The sequence below is a fragment of the Ctenopharyngodon idella genome, chromosome 14 (assembly GCF_019924925.1).
Source record: "Ctenopharyngodon idella isolate HZGC_01 chromosome 14, HZGC01, whole genome shotgun sequence".
Lineage (NCBI taxonomy): Eukaryota > Metazoa > Chordata > Actinopteri > Cypriniformes > Xenocyprididae > Ctenopharyngodon > Ctenopharyngodon idella.
In genome coordinates, this window is record NC_067233.1 from 8,324,742 (window position 1) to 8,339,559 (window position 14,818).

A 14,818-nucleotide genomic window follows, 5' to 3' on the forward strand; every position below is an offset into this window, starting at 1 on the left:
ATTTACGGGAGGCTGTAGACTTTCATAGTCAGTTTTTGAGCAGGATTTAAAAAAAACTGGATACTGGATTACTGAATAAACATGGGCTTGTTGTGTGACATACTTACACAACAAAGCATAGATGGCTGTGAAAGCATGCGGTTGAGTGTTTGGAGAGGTTTTGATGAGTTTGGAGGAGCTGACCATGATACTGAAGTACTGAGAACAGAAGCATAAGCTGCTCTCAGCAGCAGCATAATAAGAGCAATCATGTATGCTTGTGCTTTCAACTGTCATCACGTCATGGGATCATATGATCCTTCAGAACTGCTCTGTTCTTATGTGAGAAATGTGGCACGTGTTATGTGTAGATAGACACTATCACTCTGTTCCAAATCCTAGTGAGCTGCCTCCACACGCAACATTTTAAGGCATCATAACCATGTTCTTGCTGTGAAGGCTGCTCCAAAAAGTTGATATTGTTGGCTCTAATGGCTACTAAGCACATTGTTTTTGATCTAGAGAGATTTTTGTTGGCGTCTGGGGAGAAAGCTGATTGGTCCTTTGGGGGTTGTGCACATGCATGCGCCGTCTGTGAATCCTATGCCAAGATCAATGTCTTCACTAATCGAACCCCATTTCCTGTCTGTGAACAGTGTGGCTCTCACTCTCCACTGTTCTGTATCTTCCTGGCAGGTTTTTCTGAATTCACAGCCAATAAAGTGGCATTCAGATGGTCAGAGGTGGCTGGAGATAATAGAGTGTCGATACTATAGTCTTCCAAGCTCTAGAGCTGCTTTAGAATGACTTCTTAATGAATTAGTTTAGGCATATTATCACATGTCATTATTTACTGCACTGTAAGCTCTAACGCTCAAAATACTTGATGGGTTTGAGTAAGATCAACTTAAATTAATTCAGTTAAATTAACTGTTATGAGTATTTAGATCTTTCTGTTTCTTTTGAGTTCACAGCACTGACATATTTCAAGTAATTTTCTGTATTTGATAAAATAAAAAAATAAAAAAAGTTAATTAACTAAACCTTTATGTTAATTGCTATGCATTAGCTAACTCAGTACTTCAAGTTAGAAGCAATTAACATGCATGAGTACTACAAACTCAAACCTTGATAGTTCTGCTTACTTAAATTTGGGAACATCGTAACTCAAAAAAAAAAAAAATTGATTTAACTGATTACCTAAATTTTTTTGAGTTAGCCAAACTTATTCGGGTTTACAGTGTAGGGTGTAACGGGACACAAACATGACGATTCAGTGCGTACCTCGGTACTGAAACCACAGTTCGGTACGGGTTCGGTACAGCAGAGGGAAGAAAACTAAACATAAAATTGCTTCTTTTTCCTTCTTTTTTTTCATAAAAAAATCTATCTCAGCTGTAAACTATAAAGGGAGCCCTTTCTTGCACAGTACTATACTATTAAAAGTTACAATTAACAACAGAGCCCAAACTATTAAATTCAGTTGCTATTTATTTTTAGATATAATAATCAACACTCAAATAAAATAAAAAAAAACATGTAAATTGCACATAAGGCAGGTTTTGCATTAACTTCTAAATCTAATTATAAAATTATTTTTCTACTCCAATTCATTTTTGAAATATAATCATTTACTCATGCCAAATTTATTTAAACATGTTACATAATTAAGATACTAATAGGTAAAGTAAATATAGTCCATATATTTAGTATAATGCTCCCTTCTAGAATTTATTTCTCTTGTGAACTAACATGCTGTGGACACTAAATGACTTGCCTGTGGTAAATGTAATGCTAATGAGATATTATTCTCAAGCTGTTTTATTGTCTTTCCGCAGTTGAAACACTGGTTGAGAGATTACACGTAAACATGTCTATAGATCGTCTGTTCTTCTTCTTCTGCGCTTTCTCCTGTTGTGGCGGTTAGAAAACAGCGTTACATTACTGCGCACGCCCCCTTCTGGATTGGAGTGTGGATCAGCTGTGACTGACTGTATTTGTCGTCTGACTGTATGCCGAACTGTGACGTCCGTACCGTGACGAATACACCCCTATTATTTACACATTACATTTCACACAAACTTAAGTGACATTAAGTCACATTAAGTGTCACATCTTCCTCCAAAATTGTTAGTTTACTTAATATAAGTGCAGTTAGTTTGCTTGTGTAATGCTAAATTAATTGTGTAGTTTATTAACTTAAATTTGATGTAACTCAACTTTTTTGAGTTCTGCTGACACAGTGTTCTCATTTGTATTCAAGGACTGTCAGTTCTGCAGAAGGTTCTGGACACAGCAGCAGAGCATAACTGGCTTGTGACCTCTGTGAATGTGGAGACAATGACAGAAGCATCCTTCCTCAAAGTGTTCCAGGACCTGGACAAAAGGAAGGAGGGCCAGATCATCATTGACTGTGAGCTGGAGAGACTCACCTCCATCCTGAAGAAGGTAATTGGCTCTCGCCAGTCTTATTACTGTCATACATGCGGTCAGCTGCTCCAAATGAGATTCAAATTTTCCATCCAAATGGAGCATGTTCTTTGCTTTAAATGTACTAAGTCCACCTAAATATGTCTTTTAACCAAGTCAAACAGTTAGTCATCTGTATTGCTGCTAATAATCATGCCATTATGAATATATCAGTAATCATCGGCAGGCTCAGATGACTCAACTTAAAATGCAATTCTGAGCTTGAGTACTTGGATGAAGCCTGTGGCTGCTCTTATCAGATGGAGTGGCGTGTGCAACAGGCCCCAAGATGCTCTCTCTCTCTCATAGACCGCTGAGGACGGAGCAGATAAATAACACTGAGCTGACATTTGGGGTTGGCAGCGGAGCCATAGTGACGCGTCACTTTCTCTGTCACCTCTCTCCACTGCCTGGAGGAGGAGGAAGCGTCCTGTTACTGTAATTAATGAGAGCGTGTCTTTTCTTCCCTTTTTCTCCTTTCCTCTATTTCATGACTCAAACAGAAGACCCTCGACAGGCCATGTTGTGTTATTGATAGCATGGTGCCCACAGTTAAGGCTGTTGCATCATTTGGTGTCAATTTGCACAGCATGTCTAGACAAATTTTTCCTCTGTGAAAGCAATCATCCATCACCATGCGTCCACCAATCATACCGTAAAACAACATTGGTGTAATTTCCCCCCACTTTGATTCACATTCTTTCACTAAAACCGGGGGCCAAACGGTTTAATTGAGGAAAAACACATTTGTGTGCATGTTTTTCATAGCTCTCTTAGCACGCAAGATGCTTTTTAGTTATGAATATTTCCTATTTTAAAGACCCCAGTAGTTTGACAAACACAGTTTAGTAAGAAATTAAGTCATCATTATTTTTGGTCCATGTTCCAGTATGTGCATCTGCTACAGGTTTTGTTGTCAATGTTTTGGAACATATTATCATATAGATCGCCTCAAAGCTTAAGGTGCAGTCACATTTGTCATTGCTCTGTGAAATTTTCCAAGCGAAATCCAGTTGTTTCAATAGCAATCCATGCGATTCAGAGTTTCATTTGAGGGCGAAACATGCAGATTTTGCTCGTGTTCAAGTTGGTCACGCAAATGCGCCGTGTTAACAGAAAGCTGCTTGGTTTTAAAATGACTTCTGTGTGAGTAGTGCTATGTGCATTGCTACACTATTGACAATAGACAACGGACGTTTTTTGCCCACAAAATTCGGCAGAATTTTTGCTAATGTAACTGTACCCTTACAGACATGGACTAAAAGGACTAGAAATGTTTTTGAAGACTTCTCTTTCATTCCTGTTTTCTGCATTAAAGGGAAAGTTCAAAGCTCAAAAATGAAAATTCTGTCATCATTTACTTATAATCATTTAATTCCAAACCTGTATGACTCTTATCTTCTCCAGAACATAAAAGAAGATATGGTTAACTTTGACTTCTATTGTATGGACCAAAAAAAAAAACAATTTTTTTCAAAGTCGTCTTTTATGTTTCACAGAAGAAGTCATACATGTTTGGAACAACACGATGTTGAGTTTTAGATTTTTGCGTGAACTCTCTCTTTAATGTTGATCACAGCATTGAAATACACAAGAAGACTAAGCTGTCCTTGTCAGTAGAGTTCCCTGCCCTGGGCTGGCCTGCCGGATGAAATCTTTCTGGGGTCACCATAAATAACTAATGTTACTGTCTGTCATGGCCACAAGCTAATGTCAGCTTTCACAACTTCAGTTTACAGAGAAGTGTGTAAGAGCCTTCTTAGAGTCTTCACGATTACTCATTGTTATTTCTGAGCACCCCATTACTCCTGCACATCCCTAGTACATGCAGAGGATTTTCTTTATTTAAAGCCATAGAACAATATAACAGTTTGATAGTGTCAAAGTCTTTGGTACCCATTGACACTGCACACTACTCACTCACATACATCCACACAGGTTAAAGCTGTGACCCTCGGTGTGTACCAAACAGAACTGAGAGCGCTGCTAATGTGTTCCTCCCCCGTCAGCTTATGACTCATTGTTTTTCATCACTGTTGTACTCTTCATGCCTGCAGAGGCATTGTTATCTCTATAGCCACACAAAAGAAAACGTACATCACAAATCTTCATTCCTCTCATCTCTGTTACTCTGAAAACATTGCTATCTTGATTCTGAAACACCCCAAACTCAGTGTAAAGATGAAAGCCCAGGATTGTAGTCATTTTATAGAGATTGGTGGGTGTATGCTTAGAGAAAATGTGCTGTTGTTATTTAAATGTTACGTTTATGCATTTTGCAGACATTTTCATCAGAGTGACTTACATTGCATTTAAGATACACATTTTATCAGTTCATGCATTTGCTAGGAATCGAAACTATAACTTTGGTGTGTACTGTTTGAGGTAAAGGAACACTAAATAATAATAATATTAATTAAATTGGTTGTTTAAATAATAACAATATAGTAAAGTAAAATTTATTTCTATAATGCTTTTCACAATACATATTGTTTCAAAGCAGCTTTACAGAAAATCATAATGTCAATGTTTAGAATATCTCCATGCATTATAGTCTCATTTAGCAGATTAGAGCTGGGCGATAATATAGTACTCATTGGCACACATTAACTACTTACAATTGATGATCGCAGTGAAAAACAAAAAAAAGATATAATAATTGTTTGCAGTTATGTGTGATAATACAGTAATGTTATATTACAGTGTTATTTGTGGGTTTACTGCTGTAAATATTGCTGAGTACTCCTAAATTAATACTGTCCGCTTTTTGTCTTATTTATTGGTCTATTTCAGATCATCGAGCTGGGGAAGAACGTGAAGAGTTACCACTACATCCTAGCAAACCTGGTAAGCTAAAAAATAAACAAACAAACAAAAAAAAAAAAAAAAACGTAGCACTATGAGAGATCTTATGACTAAACCTCAGCATGAGGCTTTCAAATGTCACCACTACTCTTGATATTACAGGTGATTTGCATATTTTCACTACTGACCAATCATAAGAAGCTGCTCACTATGACTAACAGATGAAATGTTATATAAACGTTGCCTGGAGAGCTGCTCTGTGAATATGAAAAACTACAAGTGATTTTTGCAGTCTTTGTCTGTAGGTGCGCTCAACGTATGAGAATGGAGGGCTAAATTGATTTAAACAGAAATGATGATAATCGCAGCATTAATATGCTGTGGTGTGCTCCTGGATGGCACACTGCTGAGAATTTTAAATTAAACCGGTCTGGCCGGTTTGTTAGATGTAATTGTAAATGATAAATGATAAAGGTTGCAAAGCAATAAAGAAAGATTTGCAACTGCCTTCTATTTCCATAATGGCCAAATTTTAAGAAGTGAGCAAATTACTTCCAGTGTCCTACGACAGGGAGCTCAATTCTATTTACACTGTGTTTGCATGTGTGAGCTTGTGTGTGTGTGCATGCGCATACATGGACGTTTGTATCTGAGTGGATGCTCGTGTAAGCTTCCCCTCTGTGTCCAAGCCTTTTGGGTGAAGGCTAGTTTCTATAGTAACATCACCAACTCACTGCACCACATTTACAGGGACACCAAGCGGAAAAAGATACAATTCCATCCACTCAGTTGAGAGATATGGACACCTGCTTCAGGTACATCAGAGAGGAGAGAATGGGAAATGTTGGAAATCAATCATCATGTTAACAATCTGGATATTTATTCTTAAAATTCCAAGACTGATCTTTTACTTTAAGTCTATTTATATCAGAGGATGTATGGCTCCTGTTATTTGTTTTTAAAATGAATATTTTCATAATAAAAAAGCTGGTTCACTGTACTGTTCACTTTTCCATCTTTAGAACCACAATAAAAGAAATATTTTTTTCACAGTATATGTGACTGTTACATTAGCATGCGGTCACATTAGCGAAAATTAACTTAAAGATGTATAAAGCACAGAAGTCCCTTTCAAACCAGGCAGATTTCTGTTGGTCAGCATGGCGAATGACCAACTTTATATGCCACTTATTTTAGTAAATCAATCACATGCAGTGTGACCAGCGTAGCCAGTTTTACATAAAAATGACTCTTATGAAATTTTTTTAATTAATAGTTTTGAGTCAGTCTAAAACTGTATAATTACTGCCAAATGGACATTATAACTGAAATATACCCAAATGATTCATAATATAATCAAATCAAATTGGAATCTTAATCAGTTAAGATTAAATCAAATTGAGAGTGCTTGAATATGAACTGAATTTGAATTTAGAAACCTGTGCTCGTAGCTGTTGACTGAGGAAGATTTGCCATTTTACTGAAATTGAGGAGCTTCCTCTCGATTTTTGCAGTGTTGTGGAAATCTCTTAATGGTGTAACACAGACAGAGGCTGTGCAGGTTATCATACTGCATGTTAAGGAGACAAGTCCCTCATATCTCACATTCTGACTGCTGTTCTCGTGTCTTGCACTTTACTGATGTGATTTGAGAACTTATAATGAGAATACAGGTGTTTTTACCCAAAATCTTGCATTCCTTAAATCATTCACTTGGTTTACAGCGAGTTTGTGTAGGATCAGATGCGCAACAGCCATCACTGTAGTTCTAGAGTGGGAGGACCGCCTGCGCCTGAAATTGAGAATAATTAGGCTGAGCCAAGAGAACAAGACTGGCAAAAACTGACGAAATTCGTCAAAAACCTGTAATCAATTCCATGAGTCACATACAACTGAAGGACATCATCAGTGGTGCCTTGTTCCAGAAAACAGGATGTCACTGTTGCTATGAGAGCCGATAGTTGACATGAGAAGGAATGCCAAAAGACGTGCTGCTGAAGAAAAAAAAACAGAAAGATGCAGCCAATCATGAGAGAGCAGTGGCAGTGCTTCAGAAAGCAGCTTGATGTTGTAATCAGAGACATCTGAAATGACTCCTGGCCCCATTTCTCGATTGGTTATAGATTCCTAGGGCCCTATTATACACCTGGCGCAATGCGGCGCCAGGCTCGACGCGAGTGTTTTTTGCTAGTTTCAGCCCGATGCTGTTATCATTTTCACGTCTTGCGCAACGTTGTTTAAATAGCAAATGTATTTGCGCCCATTTGTGCCCATTTTTGTGCCCATGGGCTTGCTGGTCTGAAAATGAGGTGTGTTCAGGCGCATTGTTGGTGCGTTGCTATTTTGAGGCAACTGAAATAGACTGCGCCATTGACCAACTGAAACCTGGTCTAAAGTCAATGGCGCATTATTTTTTTTTTTTATTTAAAGAGCGCGTTAGTAATATGCGCCTATAGGCGGGTGCACAACGCACGTGCACTCTGCCTGTTACACACACAGGGATGCGCAGCAGCACACAAACATGCCAAATATTAAAAATAAAAGGATTAGCCTACATTGTAAAAGATTATTATTGTGTGCATAAAGATAAAAATGCTTTGGTGGAATCTGGCTTGTCCCGTAGATGGTCTGCTCGCGCGTTTTAACCTCGGCACGAGCAGATCCGTTTCTTCGCTAGAGAAGAGTTGAGTTTTTCTGCTTGCAAATTCCACCATGTAAATAGCGAATGCGCAATGGTGCGAGCGCAACTGGCTTTGTAAAGGGAATGGGAGATGAGGCTCTGATTGGTTTATTGCACGTTACATCCAAAACACCCATTACTCATTAAGAGAATAGGGACAACCCTTTTAGACCATGCGCCGGGCTCGCCGACCATTTTTCCCGTCCTTAAACTAGCAAAAGTGGATTCGGACACGCCCCAAGTGCACTTGCACCATGCACTTTAGACTAAATAAGTATGACCTGTCAAAATAAGAAATGTGGACCATTTATGTTTCTGATTTGCGAGTTTCTAAAGTGTCTCCGTTAGAGTTTTGCTTTTTGAAATCAGTGAAAGCTTCTTTCTGGAAACTGCTTGACTTTGTTTTCTCCTTTAATTTAGTATAAATTTGTTTGGTGAATGAGGTCTTGATTGCCTGTCTGTAGAGTACTGTAGTCAGTGTTGATTGAGGGAAGAATGTGCCGTGTTTCAGACTTGAGAGCTTGTGATGACACGCGTCCCAGTTGTGGGCTCAGTAACAGCACGGCATAATATGTGCAGTGATGCAGACAGCCTGTGTATCTCTGATTGCCTTGTTCACTCTCACCGCAGAGAGTGATGAGGCTGTGAAACGAGGTTGCGTGACGCTTTAGCCCTGAGGCCAGCCGTGTGATAGCACTTCCCTCCAAGAATTGATTTGACGTTACAGGATACTTTGAGTTGTCCTTGTGGAATGGTAGATTCCAATAGGGAGACTTTTATTTTGGTCAGGGGGGGTTTTGCACTAAAATTGGGGACCCCCTGGGGGCCGCAAGGGGATACTGAGGGATCTAGAGAAAAGTTATGTAGAAAATGTATAAATAAATAATAATAATGATAGAATATATATATATATATATATATATATATATATATATATATATATACAGCGCCCTTCACAAATATTGGCACCCTTAGTAAATATGAGCAAAGGCAGCTGTGAAAATAAATCTGCATTGTTTATCCTTTTGCTCTTTCATTCAAAAAATTCACAAAATTCTAACCTTTCATCGAAGTAAAACAATTGAAAGTGGGGGGAAACTCACATTATGAAATAAATGTTTTTCTCCAATACATGTTGGCCACAATTATTGGCACCCCTAGATATTCTTATGAGGAAAATATCTGTGAAGTATATTCCCATTCATATTTACATTTTTTAGCACACCAGAGTGACTAGGGGCATGAAATTGTACAGCCATGACTTCCTGTTCCACAGGAGTACAAATGTGTGTAAACAAACACAAAGGCCAAATTCCCTTAATCATTCATCACAATGAGAAAAACCAAAGAATATAGTTCTGATGTGCAGCAAAAGATTGTTGAGCTTCACAAAATAGAAAATGGCTATAAGAAAAAAGCTGATGCATTGAAAATCCCCATTTCCACCATCAGTGCAATAATTAAGTTCCAATCAACTAAAAATGTTACAAATCTGCCTGGAAGAGGACGTGTGTCTAAATCGCCCTAATGCGTGGTGAGGAGAAAGTTTGAGTGGACAAAGACTCTCCAAGGATCACAGCTAGAGAATTGCAGAGATTAGTTGAGTTTTGAGTCTCAGAAAGCCTAAAAAAAAAATCAAACAGCACCTACATCCCTACAAGTTGTTCGGGAGGGTTTCAAGAAAAAAACTCTGCTCTCATCCAGAAAAAATCTCCAGCATATTCAGTTGTCAGACAAGACTGGAACTTCAAAAGGGACTGGCTTCTATGGTCAGATGAAACTAAAAAAAGAGCTTTTTGGCAGCAAACCCACCAAATGGGTTTGGTGCACACATGGATAAAAAGTACCCCATGCCCACGGTTAAATATACTGCTGAATATTTAATGTTGTGGGCCTATTTTTCTGCTGGAGGTCCTGGACATCTTGTTCAGATACATGGCATCATGGATTCTATCAGATACTAACAGATGAAAATCAAAACCTGACTGCTTCTGCTAGAAATCTTATAATGGGCCGTGATTGGATCTTCCATCGGGACAATGATCCAAAACAAACATCAAAACCAACACAAAAATGTGTCACTGAGCACAAAATGAAGCTCCTGCCATGGCCATCCCAGTCCCCTGACCTGAACCCTAAAGAAAATGAGTGGAGTGAACTGAAGAGAAGCACCACCAACATGGAGCTGGGAATCTGAAGGATCTGGAGAGATTCTGTATGAATGAATGGTCTCTGATATCTTGTCAGGTGTTCTCCAAACTCATCAGGCATTTTAGAAGAAGACTCAGAGCTGTTATCTTGGGAAAAGGACGTTGCAATAATTGGGTGCCAATAATTGTGGCCAACGTGAACTAGAGAAAATATATATATATATGTGTGTATATATATATATATATATATATATATATATATATGAAAAGATACACTACCCCACTACACTAAATTTTACTGACCCCAGACTTTTTAACAGAAGTGTATAGTTGCCTTTATGTTTTTGCAAGGGGGTTTCTAGCAAATGGATAATTTATGGCATCATAATATTTAGGTTGACAGCCCCTCCTTCTGCATATTTAAATTAGTGGGCAACCGATATGGGCCATCATTGGCATATGGGACTTGCCTGCGGTGCCATTTCATTTTTGCCTGTCAGTGAAGATGTCAGAACATGATATGTTTGATTGCTCAGTCGACATTGTCAAATGTAACAAATGTCTTTAAGTATTGTGTCAAATAGTCTGACATAAAAAACACTGATATTGCATAATACAGTTGTATGTTTCTGACCATTTGTTTATGCGTGTGGCAGGGTATTTGAGGTAAGACACAAGCGTGAGGTCTTGTTAGAAGCGTAGTGAGTCTTGTTCATTGTCCTACGGAGCAGATGTTCCCAGGGTACACGGGGACATATTGCTCTTAGGGGACCAAGCGTGTTAACGGATAAAAGATCAAAGATCAACACACTTACAGCCTGACAAGGGCTATTACACTCAAAACTGAGTATGACACACCACACCAGCATTTTTTGTTGTTGAGCCGAACACAAACACATTTGTATTTGAGCCTATAGGAGTAAATAGACAGCTTCATGAAATGAAACATTCCTTGTAATAGTTTCTGTTCAGTATGATCTCAGGTACGGAGAGTTTGTGGGCTGCGCTGGGGAAGCTTACCTCAGCTGATTGGATTGTGAGAAAAGTCCTTGAATTACTGAATAGAGCCATTGGGATTAAAGACAAACCTCCAGCAAACTTTCATGATGTGCCACTGTTTTTTTTCCTTCAAATTCCTATTCACAGCTCCTGCATTTTCCAGCACCACATCGGATAACAACCAAGCTTTCTTGGATAACCAGTCTCAGTGGATGAGAGGGATTAGCCTTTTTCATTAAGTGACTGACCCAACCATTCTTTCCATTATAATTTAAACCCTGAATTACATTTGACAGCACTCCACAGACCCGGCCTCATGCTCTCTCTCTTTGCACTTGACCATTATTGTGGAAATGACTCCCTCTGCTGCGAATTCAACCTCCATTTTTTTTGTCAAGGTCTTACGTTGGATTTATTTTAACAATCGCAAGGAATTCGTCACCGTATTTTATCTCAGATTAGTTTCCCTTTTCAATTTAGTCAATTACTTGCCTTTAATGATTGACATTTGGTTGAAATTGGATTCTAATCTTCTTATTTTCTTGACTATGGAAAGCTTCTTGTGCTTTACTGTAACTGAAATCACAATATGTCATGCTAACATGTTCGCTGTTCTCCTGTAGGGATTTCTGGACATCGACCTGACAGAGTTTAAGAAGGGTGAGGCGAATGTAACAGGCTTCCAGCTAGTGAACTACGCAAACCCTAATGTCAGTAGGACAGTGCAGCAGTGGATGGACTTTGAAAACAAAGACTCCAAAGTTCCCAAGCGAGGACTGAAGGTGAGGCACTCAATGAAAAGAACAGATATATATGTGTATATACATGAAATAAAACTAAATAAATTAAATCTACTTCTCATATGTCTTTCTTCATTCTTTATGCAGTACACTGGAGCTCTCACATATGATGGGGTCAAAGTCATGTCCACAGCCTTCCAGAACCTCCGCAGGCAGAGGATAGATATATCTCGCCGTGGAAATGCTGGAGAATGTCTGGCCAACCCACCAGCACCTTGGGGCCAGGGCATTGATATTCAGAGAGCACTTCAACAGGTATCTTGCCCTGTAGGGACTGCACTCAGACATATTTTTGAACGAACGCAGTGTTCACAAACATAAACGTTCCATCTGCAAGACTGACACTGGTTCTAATCTATTCTGAGTGCACAAAATGAAACCCCAATAAGCAAATTACATCTTTATTTTGTCTCATAAAGTTCACATTGATTCACCGAAGAGACCATCACAATCAAATGTGACACTGCAGATAATAAAGCCTGTTGGCGATAAACATTTACGCTGGTCTTAACAGCACATGACAAGTTATATTTACAAAGAGAGAGAGAGAAAGAACACCTGGCTTTGTTGTGTTACCCTTAGGCAAATGTTTGTCTCTTCACCTTGGGCAGCGTATGAATATTTAAGCACAGAGCATAGAATTTGGCAGACGAGGTCGAGGAGAATTTGTTAGCAGAAACCAAATGTGACTTATTGGAAGTCTTAAGAAATGCCCTCTGTTTGAGAAGCTGTAAACAAATTAGTATTTTCTTCTAGTCATATCATGTGTTTCTCCATTTCACTTAACTTAATTATAAGTGTAAGGATGTCCAAGCAATGTAGCAGACTCAGTGTGTAGCATTCTTCTTGCAGAGGTAGACTCTGTCTCACAGTTGCCCATGGCTGTGTCTGATGAGTGTCTGATGTGTGCTGGACTGAGGCAATTTGGTCCATCTGCTGGGAGACCGTGGAGATTGATGTTCAACTCGGTCAATTAACTCCATCATTCGGCCTGGGAGACATTCTGTACTGTACACACAGAAGAGGCGCTGTGAGAGATGTACACCCTTCTGGGGAAGAGTACTTAGAAAGAAAGAAAGAAAGAAAGAAAGAAAGAAAGAAAGAAGACTGCCATCTTCTCTGTGTTTTTTACTCAGGTTCGGATTGAAGGCTTAACGGGACACATTCAGTTTAACGAAAAAGGACGGAGGACAAACTACACTGTCAATGTGATGGAGCTCAGGCCGACGGGACCAAAGAAAGTGAGTACTTAAATATCAGGGAAAGGATTATGAAGCCTCTCGATGTGACAGACTGTTTCACACTTCTCAGATGGATTTCGTCACTTATAGTTTAAACGAAACATTCTCAGACTTTATAAGCTCAAGTATATGGTTATCGTTTCAGTAATTCACTCTGGCCTAACTAAATGAGCACTGTATTTCATGTAGTGTATCCTGTGGGATATCTCAGAAAGGTTTCTCATGATGCTCAAGTTCCTGTCCCTGATTTGATCTTTTCTCAGGTGGGTTACTGGAATGAGGATGAGAAATTTGTGAGCACGGCGGCCTACATGCCAGGCAGTAATGATACTTCCGGACTACAGAACCGCACATATATTGTTACCACTATTCTGGTATGTCTTCAAATCATTTTTGTGATTTACTGGTTTAAAGGGTTAGTTCACCAAAAAATGAAAATAATGTTATTTATTACTCACCCTCATGTCGTTCTACACCCATAAGACCTTCGTTCATCTTCGGAGCACAAATTAAGATATTTTTGATGAAATCCGATGGCTCAGTGAGGCCTCTATTGCAAGCAATGTCACTGAACCTGACAGGTATCCATAAAAGTACTAAAGACATATTTAAAACAGTTCATGTGAGTACAGTGGTTCTACCTTAATATTATAAAGCAACGAGAATACTTTTTGTGCACCAGAAAGACAAAATAACAACTTTTCAACAATATCTAATGATAGCCAATTTAAAAAAACTGCTTCAAAGCTTTTACGAATCTTTTGTTTCGAATCAGTGGTTCGCATCGCGTAAACAAAGCCTTGTTTACTGAAATCACGTGACTTTGGCGCTCTGAACCACTGATTTGGATCAAAAGATTAGTAAAGCTTCGAAGCAGTGTTTTGAATTTGGCCATCACTAGATATTGTTAAAAAGTCATTATTTTGAGTTTTTTTGGCGCTCAAAAAGTATTCTCGTCGCTTTATAATACTAAGGTAGAACCACTGTACTCACATCTTAAGAGTTTCAGTGACATTGCTGGCAATGGAGGCCTCACTGAGCCATCATCAAAAATATCTTAATTTGTGTTACGAAGATGAACGAAGGTCTTACGGGTGTAGAACGACATGAGGGTAAGTAATTAATGACATTATTTTCATTTTTGGGTGATCTAACCCTTTAAGCTTGTGCTGGTCTGAAAACACATTAAATGTTATACTACTGTTAAAAAAAATTGGGGTCAGTAAGATTTTTTTTTAAACAAATTAATACTTTTATTCAGCAAGAATGCATTAAACTGATCAAAAGTGGAAGTAACGACATTTATGTTACAAAAAAAAATTCTTATGCATCAAATCAGCATTTCTGAAGGATCATGTGACACTGAAGACTGGAGCAATGGCTGCTAAATTTTCAGCTTTGCCATTACAGGAATACATTGCATTTTAAGATATATTTAAATATAAATCAGAGCACTGAATTTCTCTGTCGATGGGTGGTCCAGAGTCCAGACCCTTCTGACCAGGGCCCTTAGAATCTTCCTAATCTTCCCCCACATTACGTCGCCCCAGGGTCAAATGAAAATACAGGCATTTGGACACAGTCCACCATCTCACAATTGTGCTTTTCCATTTTATTATTTCTTAGAATGGCTGATGCATCACCTCCATGTTTTTATCCCTCAGTGTGATGACGGTAATGCTGTTCTGTGCAGAT

At 38.7% G+C, this 14,818-nt stretch overlaps 1 protein-coding gene across 8 annotated transcripts in view; it reads left to right on the forward strand.

Moving 5' to 3' along the window:
- gria1a (glutamate receptor, ionotropic, AMPA 1a) overlaps positions 1-14,818 on the forward strand; it is a 76,187-nt gene that overhangs the window by 25,973 nt on the left and 35,396 nt on the right. For all 8 annotated transcript variants that reach the window (XR_007924856.1, XR_007924855.1, XM_051860210.1 and 5 more), the window contains 6 exons: positions 2,243-2,427; positions 5,242-5,295; positions 11,706-11,864; positions 11,970-12,137; positions 13,019-13,123; positions 13,387-13,497. Coding sequence is in view for 6 of the 8 variants with exons in the window: in XM_051860210.1 (XP_051716170.1) it covers positions 2,243-2,427; positions 5,242-5,295; positions 11,706-11,864; positions 11,970-12,137; positions 13,019-13,123; positions 13,387-13,497 (782 nt within the window). In the remaining 2 variants the exon portion in view is untranslated. The remainder of the gene's footprint in view (positions 1-2,242; positions 2,428-5,241; positions 5,296-11,705; positions 11,865-11,969; positions 12,138-13,018; positions 13,124-13,386; positions 13,498-14,818) is intronic.